Consider the following 24,972-nt stretch of genomic DNA (forward strand, 5'->3'; position numbering starts at 1 on the left):
GATGTGGCAGCTCTCCACAGGAGATCGTCCTGGGATAATCATATTAATTGGATTACGTTGCACACAGGGAGTATAGTGTTTATTATTTTAATATTTTTTCAGGTGAGCGAGGGCTTCGGGGATTATGTGTAGATGGTGAGTATGAACTATATATGTGTGGTTTTTTTTACATTCAACACATTAGCCGGATGATGGGACTACTACTGTCCCATCATTGGCTAATGTTTCACTCACTGTCACTGTAGCAGGCATTGCCCGATGGGACTTGTAGTCCCATCGGACGATGCCTGCATACACACACACACACATGCAGACCCCCTGCACACCCCCGGCAGACACGCACACAGTCACCGCCCACACACTTCCCTGCTTCCGATCAGCAGCGTTTCATCCGCAGCAATACTGCAGATCTTTTTTAGACCTGCGATTTTGCTGTGGAAATGCCCGACTCAATGCAAGTCAATGGGTGAGAAACGCTGCAGATCCGCACAAAGAATTGACATGCTGCAGAAAATAAAACGCTGCAAATCCACGCGTTTTTTTCCGCAGCGTGTGCACAGCGTTTTTGGATTTCCCATTGATTTACGTTGTGTGCACTCTGCACTGCGGATATGATGCAATTCTGCGCGTTCAAAAACGCTGCGGAAATGCATCAAAAATCGCAAAGTCTGCACGTACCCTAAATGTGCAGTGAGGCCAAGTGTGAATTTCTGTACAATAACAGCAGAGTTTCCCTTTATCCTGACTTTTCAGTTTGTATTAAAACTACTGTATTTTTTCGGACTATAAGACGCACTTTTTTCCTTCAAAAATGTGGAGTAAAATGGGGGGGGTGTCTTATAGTTCGGATGTACCGGCTCCGGCTGTAGAGGGGAGGTGGGGAAACGGCATCGGCGGAGCAGCGGGTCACATGAGGCTGGAGCCGGTGGCTGCGGCTAACTCCTGTTCCCGCTGCTAAACAGAAATTAATATTCACTGCATTCCACTCCCATGGACTTCGAGGGCAATGAATATTCATTTCTCTTTAATAATAGTATCTTGATATGATTAGCCCCCAACCCCGTCCTGGTATGCATGGCCCCATCCTTATAATTGACCCCCATCCATATCCACATCCTGGTATGCATGGCCCCATCAGAAAACATTAAAAAAGCAAACCATTACACTTACTTACCCCGCGCTTCCTCGCAGCACCCTGCTCCGGTGCCAGCAACTGCTATATGCTTGTAAGCAGCGCATGGCAGGGACGTCACGCACTGCTCACAAGCAGAGCACAGCTGCCAGGACTGTGCACACAAAGGGCAGTGAGTATTCATTGCTCTTCAGTAGCGCACAGTGTCAGCCACCGGCTTCCTGCTGCTACTGGCGGTCACGTGTGCCGCTACTTAAGAGAAATGAATATTCATGAATACTCACTGTTCTCAGCGCTGCTTACAAGCATAAAGCAGTTGTTGGCACCGGAGCAGGAGGCTGCGAGGGAGCACCGGGTAGGAAAGTGTAATGGTTTGTTTTTTAATGTTTTCTGATGGAGTCATGTATACCAGGATGGGGATGAGGGTGGGGGCCACTTATAAGAATGAGGCCCTGCATACCAGGACGAGATGCGGCCCTGCATACCGCATACTAGGAGGCGATGGGACCATGCATACCCGGATAGGGATGGGGCCATACATAAGAGGATAGGAATGAGGTGCCATGCATACCAGGATAGAGATGAGGGGGCTATGTGTATCAGGCTAGGGATGAGGGATCCATGCATACCAGGGTAGGGATGAGGGATCCACGCATGCCAGGGTAGAGATGAGGTGCCATGTGTATCAGGATGGGGATGAGGGGGCCATATATACCAGGATAGGGGATATTAAATACAGAATTGGCCACATTTTTTGCTTCAATTTTTTTTCCTAATTTCCAATTAAACCTTAGGTGTGTGTTATAGTCCAAAAAATATAGTAATTTCAAGGAGGATTGTAATAAACTACAGGAAAAACATTATAATGATAATATTAAAATAATTGTTATTGAATTATAATAACTGGATTAATGTGCCGCTGGATCAAACTGGAGCACGTGTGGAAAATATATGAAAAATGTATTACAGTAAATAAAGCCACAATATTCACAACAGAATAGAAAAATCCTAATACACACTGTCAGTATAAAAGCACATTATATAAACTGCCCCTAGTTCGGTTTTTGTCCCCTTTTTGAATATTGGCCCCACATTTGCTATACGCCAGTCCTGTGGTACAGACCCTGTCATTATGGAATCTTTAAAGATTAGGAATAATGGTCTATCTATGACTGTGCTTAATTCCTGCTGTCCTCGGGGGTGTATCCCATCCGGGCCCGGGGATTTGTCAATTTTAGTGATGTTTAGACGCCGCCGTACTTCCTGCTGGGTTAAGCAGGTGACATTTAATGGAGAATCTGTATCACCTAGATAACCAGCGTGCTGCCAGGGTCCCATGTACCGGACACTTATTACAGGTCCATTGTAGTTAAGGCCTTGTCTCACATAATAAGATTGTTAGCGAGATCGCTGGAACATCACAGATTTTGTGACGCCACAGCGATCTCCCTACGTGTGACACATAGCGGCGACCACCCCCCCGCCTGATATCGCTGATCGTGCTCAAACATCCTGGACCATTTTTCATTGTCGGCGTCCCACTGGCCAGCATGCATCGCTGTGTTTGACGCCGACGAGCGACCTTGTTGGCGACGCAGAACTCAGGGGCGCAGGCTGGAATCGTTTAGAATAGCTGGTGTGTGACAAGGTCCCAACGACCGCCGAGGTCGCTATACGGATCGCCGGATCGTTGCTGCGTCGCTGAATAGATCTGCCTCTTTGACAGCTTACTAGCGACCATGTAGTGACGCTCCAGTGATCCTTACCAGGTCGTATCGTTGTCGGGATCGCTGGAGCGTCGCTAAGTGTAACAGTACCCTTACAGTGCCTTGCGAAAGTATTTGGCCCCCTGGAACTTTTCAAGCTTTCCCCACATACTGTACACGCACAATATAATATAATATATATACATATATTATATACATACACACACATATGTATATATATACATATATATATATATACTTATATCTACATGCACGCACAATATATACACACACACTTTTGGTCTGTACTGTATCATGCTTCAAACATAAAGATACCAAATGTAAATTTTTGGTGAAGAATCAACAACAAGTGGGACACAATTGTGAAGTTGAACGAAATTTATTGGTTTATTTTTAATTCCTACTGAATAGACTGTCAGCTGCTTTTTTTCTTGCCATAATACAAATTCTAACAGTCTATTCAGTAGGACTATCAGCTGTGCATCCACCAGACTTCTGCACAACACAACTGATGGTCCCAACCTCAGGGCACACCTGTGAGTGAAAACCATTTCCGGTGACTACCTCTTGAAGCTCATCAAGAGAATGCCAAGAGTGTGCAAAGCAGAAATCAAAGCAAAAGGTGGCTACTTTGAAGAACCTAGAATATAAGACATATTTTCAGTTGTTTCACACTTTTTTGTTACTTATAAAATTCCACGTGTTAATTCATAGTTTTGATGCCTTCAGAGTGAAGCTACAATTTTCATAGTCATGAAAATAAAGAAAACTCTTTGAATGAGAAGGTGTGTCCAAACTTTTGGTCTGTACTGTGTGTGTTTGTATATATATATATATATTATGCATAATCTGAGTGTATAGCCCTGCCCACTCCTCATAGCCACATTCACTATAATATCCCACATCGTCCCATCAGTCAGAGCCACCGTACTCCTACCCCATATATCCCATATCATCCCGTCAGCCAGAGCCACCGGACTACTACTACCCCTAATATCCCACATCATCCCATAAGCCCGAGCCACCGGACTACTACCCCTAATATCCCACATCATCTCGTCAGCCAGAGCACCGGACTACTACTACTACCCCTAATATCCCATATCATCTCGTCAGCCAGAGCCACCGGACTACTACCACTACCCCTAATATCCCACATCATCCCATAAGCCAGAGCCACCGGACTACTACCCCTAATATCCCACATCATCTCGTCAGCCAGAGCCACCGGACTACTACTACTACCCCTAATATCCCATATCATCCCGGCAGCCAGAGCCACCGGACTCCTACCCCTAATATCCCACATCATCCCGTCAGCCAGAGCCACCGGACTACTACCCCTAATATCCCACATCATCCCGTCAGCCAGAGCCACCGGACTACTACCCCTAATATCCCACATCATCCCATCAGCCAGAGCCACCGGACTACTACCCCTAATATCCCACATCATCCCGTCAGCCAGAGCCACCGGACTACTATCCCTAATATCCCACATCATCCCATCAGCCAGAGCCACCGGACTACTACCCCTAATATCCCTCATCATCCCGTCAGCCAGAGCCACCGGAATACTACCCCTAATATCCCACATCATCCCATCACAGCCGCCGGACTACTACCCCTAATATCCCACATCATCCCATCAGCCAGAGCCACCGGACTACTACCCCTAATATCCCACATCATCCCATCAGCCAGAGCCACCGGACTACTACCCCTAATATCCCACATCATCCTGTCAGCCAGAGCCACCGGACTACTATCCCTAATATCCCACATCATCCCATCAGCCAGAGCCACCGGACTACTACCCCTAATATCCCTCATCATCCCGTCAGCCAGAGCCACCGGAATACTACCCCTAATATCCCACATCATCCCATCACAGCCGCCGGACTACTACCCCTAATATCCCACATCATCCCGTCAGCCAGAGCCACCGGACTACTACCCCTAATATCCCACATCATCCCGTCAGCCAGAGCCACCGGACTACTACCACTAATATCCCACATCATCCCGTCAGCCAGAGCCACCGGACTACTACCCCTAATATCCCACATCATCCCGTCAGCCAGAGCCACCGGACTACTACCCCTAATATCCCACATCATCCCGTCAGCCAGAGCCACCGGACTACTACCCCTAATATCCCATATCATCCCGTCAGCCAGAGCCACCGGACTACTACCCCTAATATCCCACATCATCCCGTCAGCCAGAGCCACCGGACAACTACCCCTAATATCCCACATCATCCCGTCAGCCATAGCCACCGGACTACTACCCCTAATATCCCACATCATCCCGGCAGCCAGAGCCACCGGACTACTACCCCTAATATCCCACATCATCCCGTCAGCCAGAGCCACCGGACTACTACCCCTAATGTCCCACATCATCCCGTCAGCCAGAGCCACCGGACTACTACCCCTAATATGCCACATCATCCAGTCAGCCAGAGCCACCGGACTACTACCCCTAATATCCCACATCATCCCGTCAGCCAGAGCCACCGGACTACTACCCCTAATATCCCACATCATCCCGTCAGCCAGAGCCACCGGACTACTACCCCTAATATCCCACATCATCCCGTCAGCCAGAGCCACCGGACAACTACCCCTAATATCCCACATCATCCCGTCAGCCAGAGCCACCGGACTACTACCCCTAATATCCCACATCATCCCGGCAGCCAGAGCCACCGGACTACTACCCCTAATATCCCACATCATCCCGGCAGCCAGAGCCACCAGACTACTACCCCTAATATCCCACATCATCCCGTCAGCCAGAGCCATCGGAATACTACCCCTAATATCCCACATCATCCCATCAGCCAGAGCCACCGGACTACTACCCCTAATGTCCCACATCATCCCGTCAGCCAGAGCCACCGGACTACTACCCCTAATATGCCACATCATCCAGTCAGCCAGAGCCACCGGACTACTACCCCTAATATCCCACATCATCCCGTCAGCCAGAGCCACCGGACTACTACCCCTAATATCCCACATCATCCCGTCAGCCAGAGCCACCGGACTACTACCCCTAATATGCCACATCATCCAGTCAGCCAGAGCCACCGGACTACTACCCCTAATATCCCATATCATCCAGTCAGCCAGAGCCACCGGACTACTACCCCTAATATCCCACATCATCCCGTCAGCCAGAGCCACCGGACTACTACCCCTAATATCTCACATCATCCCGTCAGCCAGAGCCACCGGACTACTACCCCTAATATCCCACATCATCCCGGCAGCCAGAGCCACCAGACTACTACCCCTAATGTCCCACATCATCCCGTCAGCCAGAGCCACCGGACTACTACCCCTAATATGCCACATCATCCAGTCAGCCAGAGCCACCGGACTACTACCACTAATATCCCACATCATCCCGTCAGCCAGAGCCACCGGACTACTACCCCTAATATGCCACATCATCCAGTCAGCCAGAGCCACCGGACTACTACCCCTAATATCCCATATCATCCTGTCAGCCAGAGCCACCGGACTACTACCCCTAATTTTACCCTTCGCCATGACAGCACCCACTGGAGAGAGGGATCCACCCCATAGGAACAGGAAACCTACAGAAAATAAAAGGGGAGGTCTGCCTCTCCTCCTCAGTTGGTTTCCTGTTCCTACGGCATCCGCAGGAATAATCTCCTACAAGAACACATACCTGGGCCAATGCATGCCGCCTGTGCGGGGTCTGTGGGAAAGGCAGGGGCTGTGGTCCAGATGCAGCGTTGGAGGAGTTTCCATTTGACGGCTCCCTCCTCATCTAGTGGATGGCACGATGGCTGGGTCCGGGGAGGGCCGCCCTGTCTCACTCGGGAGACGCGCCGTCGGCTGCAGCTTCCTTACGGGTTCCAATGGTGACCCGGGGATGGAGCTGGGCTTCATGGGCCCCGACCAGCATAGCAGTTGCGTGGGGGGCAGCGTTCCGGTAAGGCCTGCATCCTGGATGCAGCCCGGTGCATGAAGCCGAGTCGGCACATGCGCCGACTGACACAGATTCTTCTGCCCCGAAAGTGAAGGTTGGACTTCCGGGGCACACAGGCTGAGGTACAGGTGGTAGGGGAAGTGCTGGGGGCGCATGCGCGATACACCGCAGCCGCTGACCCGGAACTGGATGGGGGACTTCTGGGTCATGGAAAAGAAAGGAAAAAATAAAAGGGATGTGTATTATGTTCTATAAAAGCCCCCATGCCGACTACCCCCGCCTCCGCATTGAACTATACCGGCATCATAGATGCTGGTACAGTTCATAGCAATGATGGATGATCATTCCCTGCTCTGCCTCTGACACTTCATTGCGCACTCACTGTGTGCCAGGCAGAGCAGGATACCGGAGCAGTGCGGGCACGAGGAGTTGAGTGTTTTGGTTTTTTAAATGTAACAGTGACTGTGGGGCCATTCTCGGGGGGGAGGGAGAGCTGGTGCATACCATGGGGCAGTGCTGTATACCATTTGGTGCTGTGTACCATTTGGTGCTGTATACCATGGTGTTGTGCTGTATACCATATGGGACTGTGCTGTATACCAGTGGGGGGCTGTGATGTATACCAATGGGGGCTGTGCTGTATACCATGTGGTGCAGTGCTGTATACCATGTGGGGCTGTACTATATACCATGTGGGGTTGTGCCATATACCATGTGGTGCTGTGCTATATACCACTTGGGGCTGTGTTATATACTTTGTGGGGCTGTGTTATATACTTTGTGGCTGTGCTATATATTATGTGGCTGTGTTATATACCATGATGGGTACATTATACATTATATTCTGGGGGAGGCTGTGTTATATAATATAGGGGGATACATTATATTCTATGGGGAGGTGGGCTGTATTCTATTCTATTCGGGGCTACATTATATTCTATGGGGGGCTGTATTATATTATATTCTATTGGGGTGATCGCATCATACTCTGAGTGGGCTACATTATACTATATGAGGAGGCTACATTGTATTCTATGGGGGGCTGCATTATAGTATATGTGGGGCTAGATTATATTGTATGGGGGCTCTATTATACTTTTTGAGGGGGCTACATTATATTCTATTGGGGCTGTATTATACTATATGAGGAGGGCTACATTGTATTCTATGGAGGGGCTACATTATACTATATTAGGGGCTGCCATATATTCTATGGAGCGGCTGCATTATACTATATTAGGGGGCTATATTATATTCTATGGGGAGTTACATTATATTCTTTGGGGTGGCTACATTATGCTCTAAGGGGTGGCTGCATTAAACTGTAAGAGTGGGGCTGCATTTTATTCTATGGGGGTTACATTATATTGTATGGCGGGGCTGCATTATACTCTTTGGGGTGGCTGCATTATGCTCTATGGGGTGGCTGTATTATGCTCTATGGGGTGGCTGCATTATGCTCTATGGGGTGGCTGCATTATACTGTATCAAGGACTATGGGGAATACATTATACTATATGAAGAACTATGGGGTGCATTATACTATGGGAAGTGAATTGTACTACATGGATGACTGGCAGTGTATTATACTATATGGAGGACTATGGGGAGTATATTATACTATATGGAGGACTATAGGGGGTGTATTATACTATATGGAGGACTATGGGGTACATTATATTATATGGAGGACTATGGGGTGTAAACTGTAGATGTGCTGCTGATAACATGATACTGTATGGGGACAGATTGATCCATTAATGATTGTTCTGTCCCCATCATTCTTTCTCAGACGGTGAAAAGAGGCCGGGAAACAAGTGTTGAATATAATATAATGTTGTCGATCACACTCATTTAGCAGCCTTAACTCAGCACATGTAAATACAATCTAACTGCTTCTCTGTGATGTGCAATATGTTAGCATTTGGGGCCCCATTTTAAACTTTGCCTAGGGTCCCACTTTGCCTAAAACCGGCCCTGCTCAAACACATGACATGATGCAGCATTACCGATCACAATCTCTGCCAGTGCCTCCAATATAAGATACACACACACCACACTCTTATATGGCCTAATATGTCATATGAGGCCTGTATACCGACCGTACAGACCACACTATCATCCTCCTGTATGCCGTATATAGGCAGAGAGTGCAGTCTGTACAATATCTAAGATGGCGACAGTCTGTATGTCTTATAGGGGGCCTAATAGGAGACGACAGTCTGTATGTCTCATAGGGGGCCGACAGTCTGTATGTCTTATAGGGGGCCTAATAGGAGACGACAGTCTCTATGTCTTATAGGAGGCCGACAGTCTGTATGTCTTATAGGAGGCCGACAGTCTGTATGTCTCATAGGAGGCCGACAGTCTGTATGTCTTATAGGAGGCCGACAGTCTGTATGTCTCCTAGGAGGCCTAATAAGAGGCCGACAGTCTGTATGTCATATACGAGGTCAATATTCCGTACATACCGCAATATCGGCATCCTATTTACTGTACATACCACACTTATGGAAAGTATCTATTATAGGAGACTGAGTCTGTATGTGATATAGGATGCCAAGAGTACAGTCTGTATGATATATAGGAGGCTGAGAGTGCGGTCTGTACAATAGAAAGGAGGCTGAGTGCGGTCTGTACGATATATAGGAGGCTGAAAGTGCGGTCTGTACGATATATAGGAGGCTGAGAGTGCGGTCTGTACGATATATAGGAGGCTGAGAGTGCGGTCTGTACGATATATAGGAGGCTGAGAGTGCGTTCTGTATGATATATAGGAGGCTGAAAGTGCGGTCTGTACGATATATAGGAGGCTGAGAGTGCGGTCTGTACGATATATAGGAGGCTGAGAGTGCGGTCTGTACGATATATAGGAGGCTGAGAGTGCGGTCTGTACGATATATAGGAGGCTGAGAGTGCGGTCTGTACTATATATAGGAGGCTGAGAGTGCGGTCTGTACGATATATAGGAGGCTGAGAGTGCGGTCTGTACGATATATAGGAGGCTGAAAGTGCGGTCTGTACGATATATAGGAGGCTGAGAGTGCGGTCTGTACGATATATAGGAGGCTGAGAGTGCGGTCTGTACTATATATAGGAGGCTGAGAGTGCGGTCTGTACGATATATAGGAGGCTGAGAGTGCGGTCTGTACGATATATAGGAGGCTGAGAGTGCGGTCTGTACAATATATAGGAGGCTGAGAGTGCGGTCTGTACGATATATAGGAGGTTGAGAGTGCGGTCTGTACGATATATAGGAGGCTGAGAGTGCGGTCTGTACGATATATAGGAGGCTGAGAGTGCGGTCTGTACGATATATTGGAGGCTGAGAGTGCGGTCTGTACGATATATAGGAGGCTGAGAGTGCGGTCTGTACGATATATAGGAGGCTGAGAGTGCGGTCTGTATGATATATTGGAGGCTGAGAGTGCGGTCTGTACGATATATAGGAGGCTGAGAGTGCGGTCTGTACGATATATAGGAGGCTGAGAGTGCGGTCTGTACGATATATAGGAGGCTGAGAGAGCGGTCTGTACGATATATTGGAGGCTGAGAGTGCGGTCTGTACGATATATAGGAGGCTGAGAGTGCGGTCTGTACGATATATAGGAGGCTGAGAGTGCGGTCTGTACGATATATAGGAGGCTGAGAGTACGGTCTGTATGATATATAGGAGGCTGAGAGTGCGGTCTGTACGATATATAGGAGGCTGAGAGTGCAGTCTGTACGATATATAGGAGGCTGAGAGTGCGGTCTGTATGATATATAGGAGGCTGAGAGTGCGGTCTGTACGATATATAGGAGGCTGAGAGTGCGGTCTGTACGATATATGGGAGGCTGAGAGTGCGGTCTGTATGATATATAGGAGGCTGAGAGTGCAGTCTGTACGATAGAAAGGAGGCTGAGTGCGGTCTGTACGATATATAGGAGGCTGAGAGTGCGGTCTGTACGATATATAGGAGGCTGAGAGTGCGGTCTGTACGATATATAGGAGGCTGAGAGTGCGGTCTGTACGATATATAGGAGGCTGAGAGTGCGGTCTGTACGATATATAGGAGGCTGAGAGTGCTGTCTGTATGATATATAGGAGGCTGAGAGTGCGGTCTGTATGATATATAGGAGGCTGAGAGTGCGGTCTGTATGATATATAGGAGGCTGAGAGTGCGGTCTGTACGATATATAGGAGGCTGAGAGTGCGGTCTGTACGATATATAGGAGGCTGAGAGTGCGGTCTGTACGATATATAGGAGGCTGAGAGTGAGGTTTGTACGATATATAGGAGGCTGAGAGTGCTGTCTGTATGATATATAGGAGGCTGAGAGTGCAGTCTGTACTATATATAGGAGGCTGAGAGTGCGGTCTGTACGATATATAGGAGGCTGAGAGTGCGGTCTGTACGATATATAGGAGGCTGAGAGTGCGGTCTGTATGATATATTGGAGGCTGAGAGTGCGGTCTGTACGATATATAGGAGGCTGAGAGTGCGGTCTGTACGATATATAGGAGGCTGAGAGTGCGGTCTGTACGATATATAGGAGGCTGAGAGTGCGGTCTGTATGATATATTGGAGGCTGAGAGTGCGGTCTGTATGATATATTGGAGGCTGAGAGTGCTGTCTGTATGATATATAGGAGGCTGAGAGTGTGGTCTGTATGATATATAGGAGGCTGAGAGTGCGGTCTGTATGATATATAGGAGGCTGAGAGTGCGGTCTTTACGATATATAGGAGGCTGAGAGTGCGGTCTGTACGATATATAGGAGGCTGAGAGTGAGGTTTGTACGATATATAGGAGGCTGAGAGTGCTGTCTGTACGATATATAGGAGGCTGAGAGTGCGGTCTGTATGATATATAGGAGGCTGAGAGTGCAGTCTGTGCGATAGAAAGGAGGCTGAGTGCGGTCTGTACGATATATAGGAGGCTGAGAGTTCGGTCTGTACGATATATAGGAGGCTGAGAGTGCGGTCTGTACGATATATAGGAGGCTGAGAGTGCGGTCTGTACGATATATAGGAGGCTGAGAGTGCGGTCTGTACGATATATAGGAGGCTGAGAGTGCGGTCTGTACGATATATAGGAGGCTGAGAGTGCGGTCTGTACGATATATTGGAGGCTGAGAGTGCGGTCTGTACGATATATAGGAGGCTGAGAGTGCGGTCTGTACGATATATAGGAGGCTGAGAGTGCGGTCTGTACGATATATAGGAGGCTGAGAGTGCGGCCTGTACGATATATTGGAGGCTGAGAGTGCGGTCTGTACGATATATAGGAGGCTGAGAGTGCGGTCTGTACGATATATAGGAGGCTGAGAGTGCGGTCTGTACGATATATAGGAGGCTGAGAGTGCGGTCTGTACGATATATAGGAGGCTGAGAGTGCGGTCTTTACGATATATAGGAGGCTGAGAGTGAGGTCTGTATGATATATAGGAGGCTGAGAGTGCGGTCTGTACGATATATAGGAGGCTGAGAGTGAGGTTTGTACGATATATAGGAGGCTGAGAGTGCTGTCTGTACGATATATAGGAGGCTGAGAGTGCGGTCTGTATGATATATAGGAGGTTGAGAGTGCAGTCTGTGCAATAGAAAGGAGGCTGAGTGCGGTCTGTACGATATATAGGAGGCTGAGAGTGCGGTCTGTACGATATATAGGAGGCTGAGAGTGCGGTCTGTACGATATATAGGAGGCTGAGAGTGCGGTCTGTACGATATATAGGAGGCTGAGAGTGCGGTCTATGATATATTGGAGGCTGAGAGTGCGGTCTGTACGATATATAGGAGGCTGAGAGTGCGGTCTGTACGATATATAGGAGGCTGAGAGTGCGGTCTGTACGATATATAGGAGGCTGAGAGTGCGGTCTGTACGATATATTGGAGGCTGAGAGTGCGGTCTGTACGATAAATAGGAGGCTGAGAGTGCGGTCTGTACGATATATAGGAGGCTGAGAGTGCGGTCTGTACGATATATAGGAGGCTGAGAGTGCGGCCTGTACGATATATTGGAGGCTGAGAGTGCGGTCTGTATGATATATAGGAGGCTGAGAGTGCGGTCTGTACGATATATAGGAGGCTGAGAGTGCGGTCTGTACGATATATAGGAGGCTGAGAGTGCGGTCTGTACGATATATAGGAGGCTGAGAGTGCGGTCTGTACGATATATAGGAGGCTGAGAGTGCGGTCTGTATGATATATTGGAGGCTGAGAGTGCGGTCTGTATGATATATTGGAGGCTGAGAGTGCTGTCTGTATGATATATAGGAGGCTGAGAGTGTGGTCTGTATGATATATAGGAGGCTGAGAGTGCGGTCTGTATGATATATAGGAGGCTGAGAGTGCGGTCTTTACGATATATAGGAGGCTGAGAGTGCGGTCTGTACGATATATAGGAGGCTGAGAGTGAGGTTTGTACGATATATAGGAGGCTGAGAGTGCTGTCTGTACGATATATAGGAGGCTGAGAGTGAGGTTTGTACGATATATAGGAGGCTGAGAGTGCTGTCTGTACGATATATAGGAGGCTGAGAGTGCGGTCTGTACGATATATAGGAGGCTGAGAGTGCGGTCTGTACGATATATAGGAGGCTGAGAGTGCGGTCTGTACGATATATAGGAGGCTGAGAGTGCGGTCTGTACGATATATAGGAGGCTGAGAGTGCGGTCTGTACGATATATAGGAGGCTGAGAGTGCGGTCTGTATGATATATTGGAGGCTGAGAGTGCGGTCTGTACGATATATAGGAGGCTGAGAGTGCGGTCTGTACGATATATAGGAGGCTGAGAGTGCGGTCTGTACGATATATAGGAGGCTGAGAGTGCGGTCTGTACGATATATTGGAGGCTGAGAGTGCGGTCTGTACGATATATAGGAGGCTGAGAGTGCGGTCTGTACGATATATAGGAGGCTGAGAGTGCGGTCTGTACGATATATAGGAGGCTGAGAGTGCGGCCTGTACGATATATTGGAGGCTGAGAGTGCGGTCTGTACGATATATAGGAGGCTGAGAGTGCGGTCTGTACGATATATAGGAGGCTGAGAGTGCGGTCTGTACGATATATAGGAGGCTGAGAGTGCGGTCTGTACGATATATAGGAGGCTGAGAGTGCGGTCTTTACGATATATAGGAGGCTGAGAGTGAGGTCTGTATGATATATAGGAGGCTGAGAGTGCGGTCTTTACGATATATAGGAGGCTGAGAGTGCGGTCTGTACGATATATAGGAGGCTGAGAGTGAGGTTTGTACAATATATAGGAGGCTGAGAGTGCTGTCTGTACGATATATAGGAGGCTGAGAGTGCGGTCTGTATGATATATAGGAGGCTGAGAGTGCAGTCTGTGCGATAGAAAGGAGGCTGAGTGCGGTCTGTACGATATATAGGAGGCTGAGAGTGCGGTCTGTACGATATATAGGAGGCTGAGAGTGCGGTCTGTACGATATATAGGAGGCTGAGAGTGCGGTCTGTACGATATATAGGAGGCTGAGAGTGCGGTCTGTATGATATATTGGAGGCTGAGAGTGCGGTCTGTACGATATATAGGAGGCTGAGAGTGCGGTCTGTACGATATATAGGAGGCTGAGAGTGCGGTCTGTACAATATATAGGAGGCTGAGAGTGCGGTCTGTACGATATATTGGAGGCTGAGAGTGCGGTCTGTACGATAAATAGGAGGCTGAGAGTGCGGTCTGTACGATATATAGGAGGCTGAGAGTGCGGTCTGTACGATATATAGGAGGCTGAGAGTGCGGCCTGTACGATATATTGGAGGCTGAGAGTGCGGTCTGTATGATATATAGGAGGCTGAGAGTGCGGTCTGTACGATATATAGGAGGCTGAGAGTGCGGTCTGTACGATATATAGGAGGCTGAGAGTGCGGTCTGTACGATATATAGGAGGCTGAGAGTGCGGCCTGTACGATATATAGGAGGCTGAGAGTGCGGTCTGTACGATATATAGGAGGCTGAGAGTGCGGCCTGTACGATATATTGGAGGCTGAGAATGCGGTCTGTATGATATATAGGAGGCTGAGAGTGCGGTCTGTATGATATATAGGAGGCTGAGAGTGCGGTCTGTACGATATATAGGAGGCTGAGAGTGCGGTCTGTACGATATATAGGAGGCTGAGAGTGCGGTCTGTACGATATATAGGAGGCTGAGAGTGCGGTCTGTACGATATATAGGAGGCTGAGAGTGCGCTCTGTACGATATATAGGAGGCTGAGAGTGCGGTCTGTACGATATATGGGAGGCTGAGAGTGCGGTCTTTATGATATATAGGAGGCTGAGAGTGCGGTCTGTACAATAGAAAGGAGGCTGAGTGCGGTCTGTACGATATATTGGAGGCTGAGAGTGCGGTCTGTACGATATATAGGAGGCTGAGAGTGCGGTCTTTACGATATATTGGAGGCTGAGAGTGCGGTCTGTATGATATATAGGAGGCTGAGAGTGCGGTCTGTACGATATATAGGAGGCTGAGAGTGCGGTCTGTACGATATATAGGAGGCTGAGAGTGCGGTCTGTACGATATATAGGAGGCTGAGAGTGCGGTCTCTACGATATATAGGAGGCTGAGAGTGCGGTCTGTACGATATATAGGAGACTGAGAGTGCGGTCTGTATGATATATTGGAGGCTGAGAGTGCGGCCTGTACGATATATTGGAGGCTGAGAGTGCGGTCTGTATGATATATTGGAGGCTGAGAGTGAGGTCTGTACGATATATAGGAGGCTGAGAGTGCGGTCTGTACGATATATAGGAGGCTGAGAGTGCGGTCTGTACGATATATAGGAGGCTGAGAGTGCGGTCTGTACGATATATAGGAGGCTGAGAGTGCGGTCTGTATGATATATTGGAGGCTGAGGGTGCGGTCTTTACGATATATTGGAGGCTGAGAGTGCGGTCTTTACGATATATTGGAGGCTGAGAGTGCGGTCTGTATGATATATTGGAGGCTGAGAGTGCGGTCTGTACGATATATTGGAGGCTGAGAGTGCGGTCTGTACGATATATTGGAGGCTGAGAGTGCGGTCTGTACGATATATAGGAGGCTGAGAGTGCGGTCTGTACGATATATTGGAGGCTGAGAGCGCGGTCTGTACGATATATAGGAGGCTGAGAGTGCGGTCTGTACGATATATAGGAGGCTGAGAGTGCGGTCTGTATGATATATAGGAGGCTGAGAGTGCGGTCTGTACGATATATTGGAGGCTGAGAGCGCGGTCTGTACGATATATAGGAGGCTGAGAGTGCGGTCTGTACGATATATTGGAGGCTGAGAGTGCGGTCTGTATGATATATTGGAGGCTGAGAGTGCGGTCTTTACGATATATAGGAGGCTGAGAGTGCGGTCTGTACGATATATTGGAGGCTGAGAGTGCGGTCTGTACGATATATTGGAGGCTGAGAGTGCGGTCTGTACGATATATTGGAGGCTGAGAGTGCGGTCTGTACGATATATAGGAGGCTGAGAGTGCGGTCTGTACGATATATAGGAGGCTGAGAGTGCGGTCTGTACGATATATAGGAGGCTGAGAGTGCGGTCTGTACGATATATTGGAGGCTGAGAGTGCGGTCTGTACGATATATAGGAGGCTGAGAGTGCGGTCTGTACGATATATAGGAGGCTGAGAGTGCGGTCTGTACGATATATAGGAGGCTGAGAGTGCGGTCTCTACGATATATAGGAGGCTGAGAGTGCGGTCTGTACGATATATAGGAGGCTGAGAGTGCGGTCTGTATGATATATTGGAGGCTGAGAGTGCGGCCTGTACGATATATTGGAGGCTGAGAGTGCGGTCTGTATGATATATTGGAGGCTGAGAGTGAGGTCTGTACGATATATAGGAGGCTGAGAGTGCGGTCTGTACGATATATAGGAGGCTGAGAGTGCGGTCTGTACGATATATAGGAGGCTGAGAGTGCGGTCTGTACGATATATAGGAGGCTGAGAGTGCGGTCTGTATGATATATTGGAGGCTGAGGGTGCGGTCTTTACGATATATTGGAGGCTGAGAGTGCGGTCTTTACGATATATTGGAGGCTGAGAGTGCGGTCTGTATGATATATTGGAGGCTGAGAGTGCGGTCTGTACGATATATTGGAGGCTGAGAGTGCGGTCTGTACGATATATTGGAGGCTGAGAGTGCGGTCTGTACGATATATAGGAGGCTGAGAGTGCGGTCTGTACGATATATTGGAGGTTGAGAGCGCGGTCTGTACGATATATAGGAGGCTGAGAGTGCGGTCTGTACGATATATAGGAGGCTGAGAGTGCGGTCTGTATGATATATAGGAGGCTGAGAGTGCGGTCTGTACGAAATATTGGAGGCTGAGAGCGCGGTCTGTACGATATATAGGAGGCTGAGAGTGCGGTCTGTACGATATATTGGAGGCTGAGAGTGCGGTCTGTATGATATATTGGAGGCTGAGAGTGCGGTCTTTACGATATATAGGAGGCTGAGAGTGCGGTCTGTATGATATATTGGAGGCTGAGAGTGCGGTCTGTACGATATATTGGAGGCTGAGAGTGCGGTCTGTACGATATATTGGAGGCTGAGAGTGCGGTCTGTACGATATATTGGAGGCTGAGAGTGCGGTCTGTACGATATATAGGAGGCTGAGAGTGCGGTCTGTACGATATATAGGAGGCTGAGAGTGCGGTCTGTACGATATATAGGAGGCTGAGAGTGCGGTCTGTACGATATATTGGAGGCTGAGAGTGCGGTCTTTACGATATATTGGAGGCTGAGAGTGCGGTCTGTACGATATATAGGAGGCTGAGAGTGCGGTCTGTATGATATATTGGAGGCTGAGAGTGCGGTCTGTATGATATATTGGAGGCTGAGAGTGCGGTCTTTACGATATATTGGAGGCTGAGAGTGCGGTCTGTACGATATATAGGAGGCTGAGAGTGCGGTCTGTATGATATATTGGAGGCTGAGAGTGCGGTCTGTATGATATATTGGAGGCTGAGAGTGCGGTCTTTACGATATATTGGAGGCTGAGAGTGCGGTCTGTACGATATATAGGAGGCTGAGAGTGCGGTCTTTACGATATATTGGAGGCTGAGAGTGCGGTCTGTATGATATATTGGAGGCTGAGAGTGCGGTCTGTACGATATATAGGAGGCTGAGAGTGCGGTCTGTATGATATATTGGAGGCTGAGAGTGCGGTCTGTATGATATATTGGAGGCTGAGAGTGCGGTCTTTACGATATATTGGAGGCTGAGAGTGCGGTCTGTACGATATATAGGAGGCTGAGAGTGCGGTCTTTACGATATATTGGAGGCTGAGAGTGCGGTCTGTATGATATATTGGAGGCTGAGAGTGCGGTCTGTATGATATATAGGAGGCTGAGAGTGCGGTCTGTATGATATATAGGAGGCTGAGAGTGCGGTCTTTACGATATATTGGAGGCTGAGAGTGCCGTCTGTACGATATATAGGAGGCTGAGAGTGCGGTCTGTACGATATATAGGAGGCTGAGAGTGCGGTCTGTACGATATATAGGAGGCTGAGAGTGCGGTCTGTACAATATATAGGAGGCTGAGAGTGCGGTCTGTATGATATATAGGAGGCTGAGGGTGCGGTCTTTACGATATATAGGAGGCTGAGAGTGCGGTCTGTACGATATATAGGAGGCTGAGAGCGCGGTCTGTATGATATATAGGAGGCTGAGAGTGCGGTCTGTACGATATATTGGAGGCTGAGAGTGCGGTCTGTACGATATATAGGAGGCTGAGAGTGCGGTCTTTACGATATATTGGAGGCTGAGAGTGCGGTCTGTACGATATATAGGAGGCTGAGAGTGCGGTCTGTATGATATATTGGAGGCTGAGAGTGCGGTCTGTATGATATATTGGAGGCTGAGAGTGCGGTCTTTACGATATATTGGAGGCTGAGAGTGCGGTCTGTACGATATATAGGAGGCTGAGAGTGCGGTCTTTACGATATATTGGAGGCTGAGAGTGCGGTCTGTATGATATATTGGAGGCTGAGAGTGCGGTCTGTATGATATATAGGAGGCTGAGAGTGCGGTCTTTACGATATATTGGAGGCTGAGAGTGCGGTCTGTACGATATATAGGAGGCTGAGAGTGCGGTCTGTATGATATATTGGAGGCTGAGAGTGCGGTCTGTATGATATATTGGAGGCTGAGAGTGCGGTCTTTATGATATATTGGAGGCTGAGAGTGCGGTCTGTATGATATATTGGAGGCTGAGGGTGCGGTCTTTACGATATATAGGAGGCTGAGAGTGCGGTCTGTATGATATATAGGAGGCTGAGAGTGCGGTCTGTTTGATATATAGGAGGCTGAGAGTGCGGTCTGTATGATATATAGGAGGCTGAGAGTGCGGTCTGTATGATATATAGGAGGCTGAGGGTGCGGTCTGTACGATATATTGGAGGCTGAGAGTGCGGTCTTTACGATATATAGGAGGCTGAGAGTGCGGTCTGTATGATATATTGGAGGCTGAGGGTGCGGTCTTTACGATATATAGGAGGCTGAGAGTGCGGTCTGTACGATATATAGGAGGCTGAGAGTGCGGTCTGTATGATATATAGGAGGCTGAGAGTGCGGTCTGTATGATATATTGGAGGCTGAGGGTGCGGTCTGTACGATATATAGGAGGCTGAGAGTGCGGTCTGTATGATATATAGGAGGCTGAGAGTGCGGTCTGTACGATAGAAAGGAGGCTGAGTGCGGTCTGTACGATATATTGGAGGCTGAGAGTGCGGTCTTTACGATATATAGGAGGCTGAGAGTGCGGTCTGTATGATATATAGGAGGCTGAGAGTGCGGTCTTTACGATATATAGGAGGCTGAGAGTGCGGTCTGTACGATATATAGGAGGCTGAGAGTGCGGTCTGTATGATATATTGGAGGCTGAGAGTGCGGTCTTTACGATATATAGGAGGCTGAGAGTGCGGTCTGTACGATATATTGGAGGCTGAGAGCGTTCTCTTTTGCACACTGTCCAGCTTGCAAAAAGGCACACGTTTTAGTGGGAGAGGCCAAAAAATGAACACGTAATAAAACTGTTTATGGTAGCCATAGGGTGGTCCCTAGGCATCCCAGTCCGATCCTGTTCATCCAACAAGGTTTTCTATTAGACTGTGAACTGTCCTTGTCTTGGTAAATAAAGTTTATTACATAGCTTGCCATTTTTATGGACAGTTTAAGTAGAAATGTTCAAATATATAAAACTCAAGGATATTTTATTAAAAAATAATTGTTTTTTTATCTTAGCAGATGACTGTACCAGGAGATCAGAGGGACAGCTGACATCTTCAACTTTTAAATCTGATGATCTTGAGATCCTACGAGATAGAACTGAAGTGATTGCTGTTACTCCAGATATATCATTATCCATTCACAGCAAAGATCTCTCATCTGATCCTATGAAACAGGTCCCATCTTCTGATTCATTACTGACTACTAAGGAAAATCTAAGTCACAAAAGAGGCAATAAAAAGCCAACTGCTCCTAAAGCAAAGAAGCCATATTCATGTTCAGAATGTGGGAAGTATTTTACATGGAAATCACATTTTGTTACTCACCAGAGAACTCACACAGGGGAGAAGCCTTTTTCCTGTTCAGAATGTGGGAAATATTTTGCACAGAAATCAACTTTTGTTACCCACCAGAGAACTCACACAGGGGAGAAACCTTTTTCATGTTCAGAATGTGGGAAATGTTTTAACAATAAATCCGATTGTGTTCATCACCAGAGAATTCACACTGGAGAAAAACCTTTTTCATGTTTAGAATGTGGGAAATGTTTTGCAAAGAAATCAACTTTTGTTACCCACCAGAGAACTCACACAGGGGAGAAGCTTTTTTCCTGTTCAGAATGTGGGAAATATTTTGCACAGAAATCAACTTTTGTTACCCACAGGAGAACTCACACAGGGGAGAAACCTTTTTCATGTTCAGAATGTGGAAAATGTTTTGCACATAAATCACAGTTTGTTACCCACCAAAGAAATCACACAGGGAAGAAGCCTTTTTCCTGTTCAGAATGTGGGAAATGTTTTGCACAGAAATCACAATTTGTTACCCACAGGAGAACTCACACAGGGGAGAAACCTTTTTCATGTTCAGAATGTGGAAAATGTTTTGCACATAAATCACAGTTTGTTACCCACCAAAGAAATCACACAGGGGAGAAGCCTTTTTCCTGTTCAGAATGTGGGAAATGTTTTGCACAGAAATCACAATTTGTTACCCACAGGAGAACTCACACAGGGGAGAAGCCTTTTTCATGTTCAGAATGTGGAAAATGTTTTGCACATAAATCACAGTTTGTTACCCACCAAAGAAATCACACAGGGGAGAAGCCTTTTTCCTGTTCAGGATGTGGGAAATATTTTGCACAGAAATCAACTTTTGTTACCCACAGGAGAACTCACACAGGGGAGAAGCCTTTTTCATGTTCAGAATGTGGGAAATATTTTGCACAGAAATCAACTTTTGTTACCCACCAGAGAACTCACACAGGGGAGAAACCTTTTTCATGTTCAGAATGTGGGAAATGTTTTAACAATAAATCCGATTGTGTTCATCACCAGAGAATTCACACTGGAGAAAAACCTTTTTCATGTTTAGAATGTGGGAAATGTTTTGCAAAGAAATCAACTTTTGTTACCCACCAGAGAACTCACACAGGGGAGAAGCTTTTTTCCTGTTCAGAATGTGGGAAATATTTTGCACAGAAATCAACTTTTGTTACCCACAGGAGAACTCACACAGGGGAGAAACCTTTTTCATGTTCAGAATGTGGAAAATGTTTTGCACATAAATCACAGTTTGTTACCCACCAAAGAAATCACACAGGGAAGAAGCCTTTTTCCTGTTCAGAATGTGGGAAATGTTTTGCACAGAAATCACAATTTGTTACCCACAGGAGAACTCACACAGGGGAGAAACCTTTTTCATGTTCAGAATGTGGAAAATGTTTTGCACATAAATCACAGTTTGTTACCCACCAAAGAAATCACACAGGGGAGAAGCCTTTTTCCTGTTCAGAATGTGGGAAATGTTTTGCACAGAAATCACAATTTGTTACCCACAGGAGAACTCACACAGGGGAGAAGCCTTTTTCATGTTCAGAATGTGGAAAATGTTTTGCACATAAATCACAGTTTGTTACCCACCAAAGAAATCACACAGGGGAGAAGCCTTTTTCCTGTTCAGGATGTGGGAAATATTTTGCACAGAAATCAACTTTTGTTACCCACAGGAGAACTCACACAGGGGAGAAGCCTTTTTCATGTTCAGAATGTGGAAAATGTTTTGCACATAAATCACAGTTTGTTACCCACCAAAGAAATCACACAGGGGAGAAGCCTTTTTCCTGTTCAGAATGTGGGAAATGTTTTGCACAGAAATCACAATTTGTTACCCACAGGAGAACTCACACAGGGGAGAAGCCTTTTTCATGTTCAGAATGTGGAAAATGTTTTGCACATAAATCACAGTTTGTTACCCACCAAAGAACTCACACAGGGGAGAAGCCTTTTTCATGTTCAGAATGTGGGAAATGTTTTAACAATAAATCAGATTGTGTTAATCACCAGAGAATCCACACAGGGGAGAAGCCTTTTTCTTGTTCAGAATGTGGGAAATGTTTTGCACGTAAATCACATTTTGTTATCCACCAAAGAACTCACACAGGGGAGAAGCCTTTTTCCTGTTAATGTGGGAAATATTTTAACCACAAAGCGCTCCTTGATCGCCATCAGAGCAGGCACACAGAAGTGAAGCCTTTTTCATTTTCTTAATGTGGGAAATATTTTACTTGGAAATCATCTGTTAATAAACATCAGAGACGTCACATAGGGGAGAAGCCTTTTTTATGTTCATAATGTTGGAATAGTTTTAACCCAAACTGAATCTTCTTAAATGGGTTGTCTCTTGTCATTCCTCATGTTTGCTGACATAAAACTAAACTTTATTAATTCCAAATGTAAAACTATACCCATAATTCACCCCCTGAAGGCTAGTCAGAAGGTGACTAATAGAAAATAACATATACCCCACAGTTCAGTATATGGGGTGAGGTGACGTATACACACTCACTCTCCAAGCCTCTCATTTCTACGGGTTTCATCGTCCTCACCAAAGGCGACTCATCAGGAGACTATTTAATATTGACCTATATTCAAGCGAGACTAGACAAAAAAAAACTAAAATCATGTATCATGTTATTCGAAACAGTCAGAAAACTAGCCCCATATTGTCAGATCCCAGACCTCAAACTATTTATTTCGGAAGTTTATAAGCCACTCCAGTGTCAGGAATAGATAGTATGATTTTGAATTTACCAAATGGCGGCAATGAAACAAAGAGTGAAAAATATAAAGGGGTGTGAATACTTTCCATACCCGCTGTATCAGTAAAAATAACTCCTCTTTATTAGGTAAAGTATAAAAGAATTGCACCATTTTCCGATACCCGTCGCGTCTCCATTTTTTATGATCTCGCATTGGGTGAGGGCTTATTTTTTACTTGCCGAGCTGATGATTTTAATGGAGACCATTTTGATGCAGATACGATCTTGTGATCGGCCGTTATTGCATTTTAATGCAACGTTGCGGCAACCAAAAAAAGTAATTCTGGCGTTTTGACCTTTTTTCTCGTTACGCCATTTAGAGATCGGGTTAATTCTTTTTTATATTGATAGATCGGGCGATTCTGAACGCGGCTATAACAAGTATGTGTATGTTTGATTTTTTTATTGCTGTATTTTGAAAGAGGGGTGATTTGAACTTTTATATTTTTTTAACATTTTTAAAAACTTTTTTTTACTTTTGGCATTGTGAAGACTTACAGCATTGTATCTTAATTAACCAGATGAATATTTTTTAGCAAACGAAGAATAATAGAATGTTATCTGTATGTTGGCTTTAAATGTAAGTGTTGATTTCTGGTTGGTCAAGAAAACAGACTTTTGTTTGTGTCAGCCGGTTGGAAGAATACTGATCTGCTCCATTGACCATCGCTGAACCATGGATACGTTTGGAGACAGGTTGTGATCCTCGGATCAACTGGCCTTGTATGGACTGTCAATTTCCTATGCTTGTCATTACCCCTGTGTGTGTGCGCCACAGGTGGAGTTGCGACCCTGGAAGATCTGTAGTCACAGCTGCTATTATCCTGGCGGGTCAGTGGAGGGTGAGACTCTGTCATGTGCCCCATCTTGGGTATTTTTCTGGGACTGTTCTATGTGTTAGCATACAAAGAGATAAACTGCACGGCAGGGAAATCACGGCCGCCACATGTGCTCGGTGCGATACTGCTCAGTGAGCCATGACGAGCTCATGTAACCGGACACTTTGGGTGCACACCAAGTAAAGAAAGTGTGGACCCGCAGAAGCGCAAAATGGCCGTCGTCACTCGCATACTCCATCTCCCTGAGGACATGCTGTGAACTGCTTGATCAATAAAGAACAGACTTTTTACACTGGTGAGTGCCACCTCATCTTTTCTTCATGTTCTATGTGTTATCTGCCTGTTCTGTGGTAGAATAAAGCATGGCCACACTGTGTTACCCTCACCCTGTGTTGTCTGAGTAGCGTTTTGCCCATGTTAAAAGGAGAGCGGGAGATCGGCGGGACGATCCCTGGTCCGTGCGGTTTTCGCTAGTGAGTGGAGTTCATAGCATTCCGGCAGTGACAAGCATAGAGGTCTGCTGGAGACCTCTGGTTTTCATGCCAACCCATCCGTGACCCATGATCATGTGATGAGGTCATCGATGGGTGGGATTTCCGGCGTGCTTGCTGGAAGTGAGCTTTAAATGCCGCTGTTAGGGGCAAATGGCAGCTGTTCAGTACAGCTGACATGTGCCGTAAAAGATGTAAGCTCACCGCCGGAGCCCACATCAAAGGGAGGAAGTACATTTACACCCAATGTCAGAAAGGGGTTAAAGGGGATTGTTTTTACAGAGACAGAAGTAATCAATCATGTATACATACAGATAATTACAGAAATACACAGCTTCTAATGGTAAATAGTATAGAGTTACCACAAGAAAATATAATTTGTGTAAATCATGTGTAGATAAAAAAATTCAGGCAAATGTCAAATGTTGTAGCGCCATCTAGTGGCCATGTGCAGAAGTGCCATCATAGAGTAACATGTATCCTAAGA

At 46.8% G+C, this 24,972-nt stretch overlaps 1 protein-coding gene across 1 annotated transcript in view; it reads left to right on the forward strand.

Moving 5' to 3' along the window:
- Positions 1–22,662, forward strand: part of LOC141082383 (uncharacterized) — a 121,381-nt gene extending 98,719 nt beyond the window's left edge. Inside the window, exon 4 of the mRNA XM_073566322.1 lies at positions 20,079–22,662. Coding sequence (XP_073422423.1) covers positions 20,079–22,520 — 2,442 coding nt within the window. The 3' untranslated portion in view covers positions 22,521–22,662. The remainder of the gene's footprint in view (positions 1–20,078) is intronic.
- Positions 22,663–24,972: the final 2,310 nt, after the last annotated feature.

The sequence above is a fragment of the Dendrobates tinctorius genome, unplaced genomic scaffold, assembly GCF_039654945.1.
Source record: "Dendrobates tinctorius isolate UK_male_01 unplaced genomic scaffold, ASM3965494v1 ptg000017l, whole genome shotgun sequence".
Taxonomy (NCBI): Eukaryota; Metazoa; Chordata; class Amphibia; order Anura; family Dendrobatidae; genus Dendrobates; species Dendrobates tinctorius.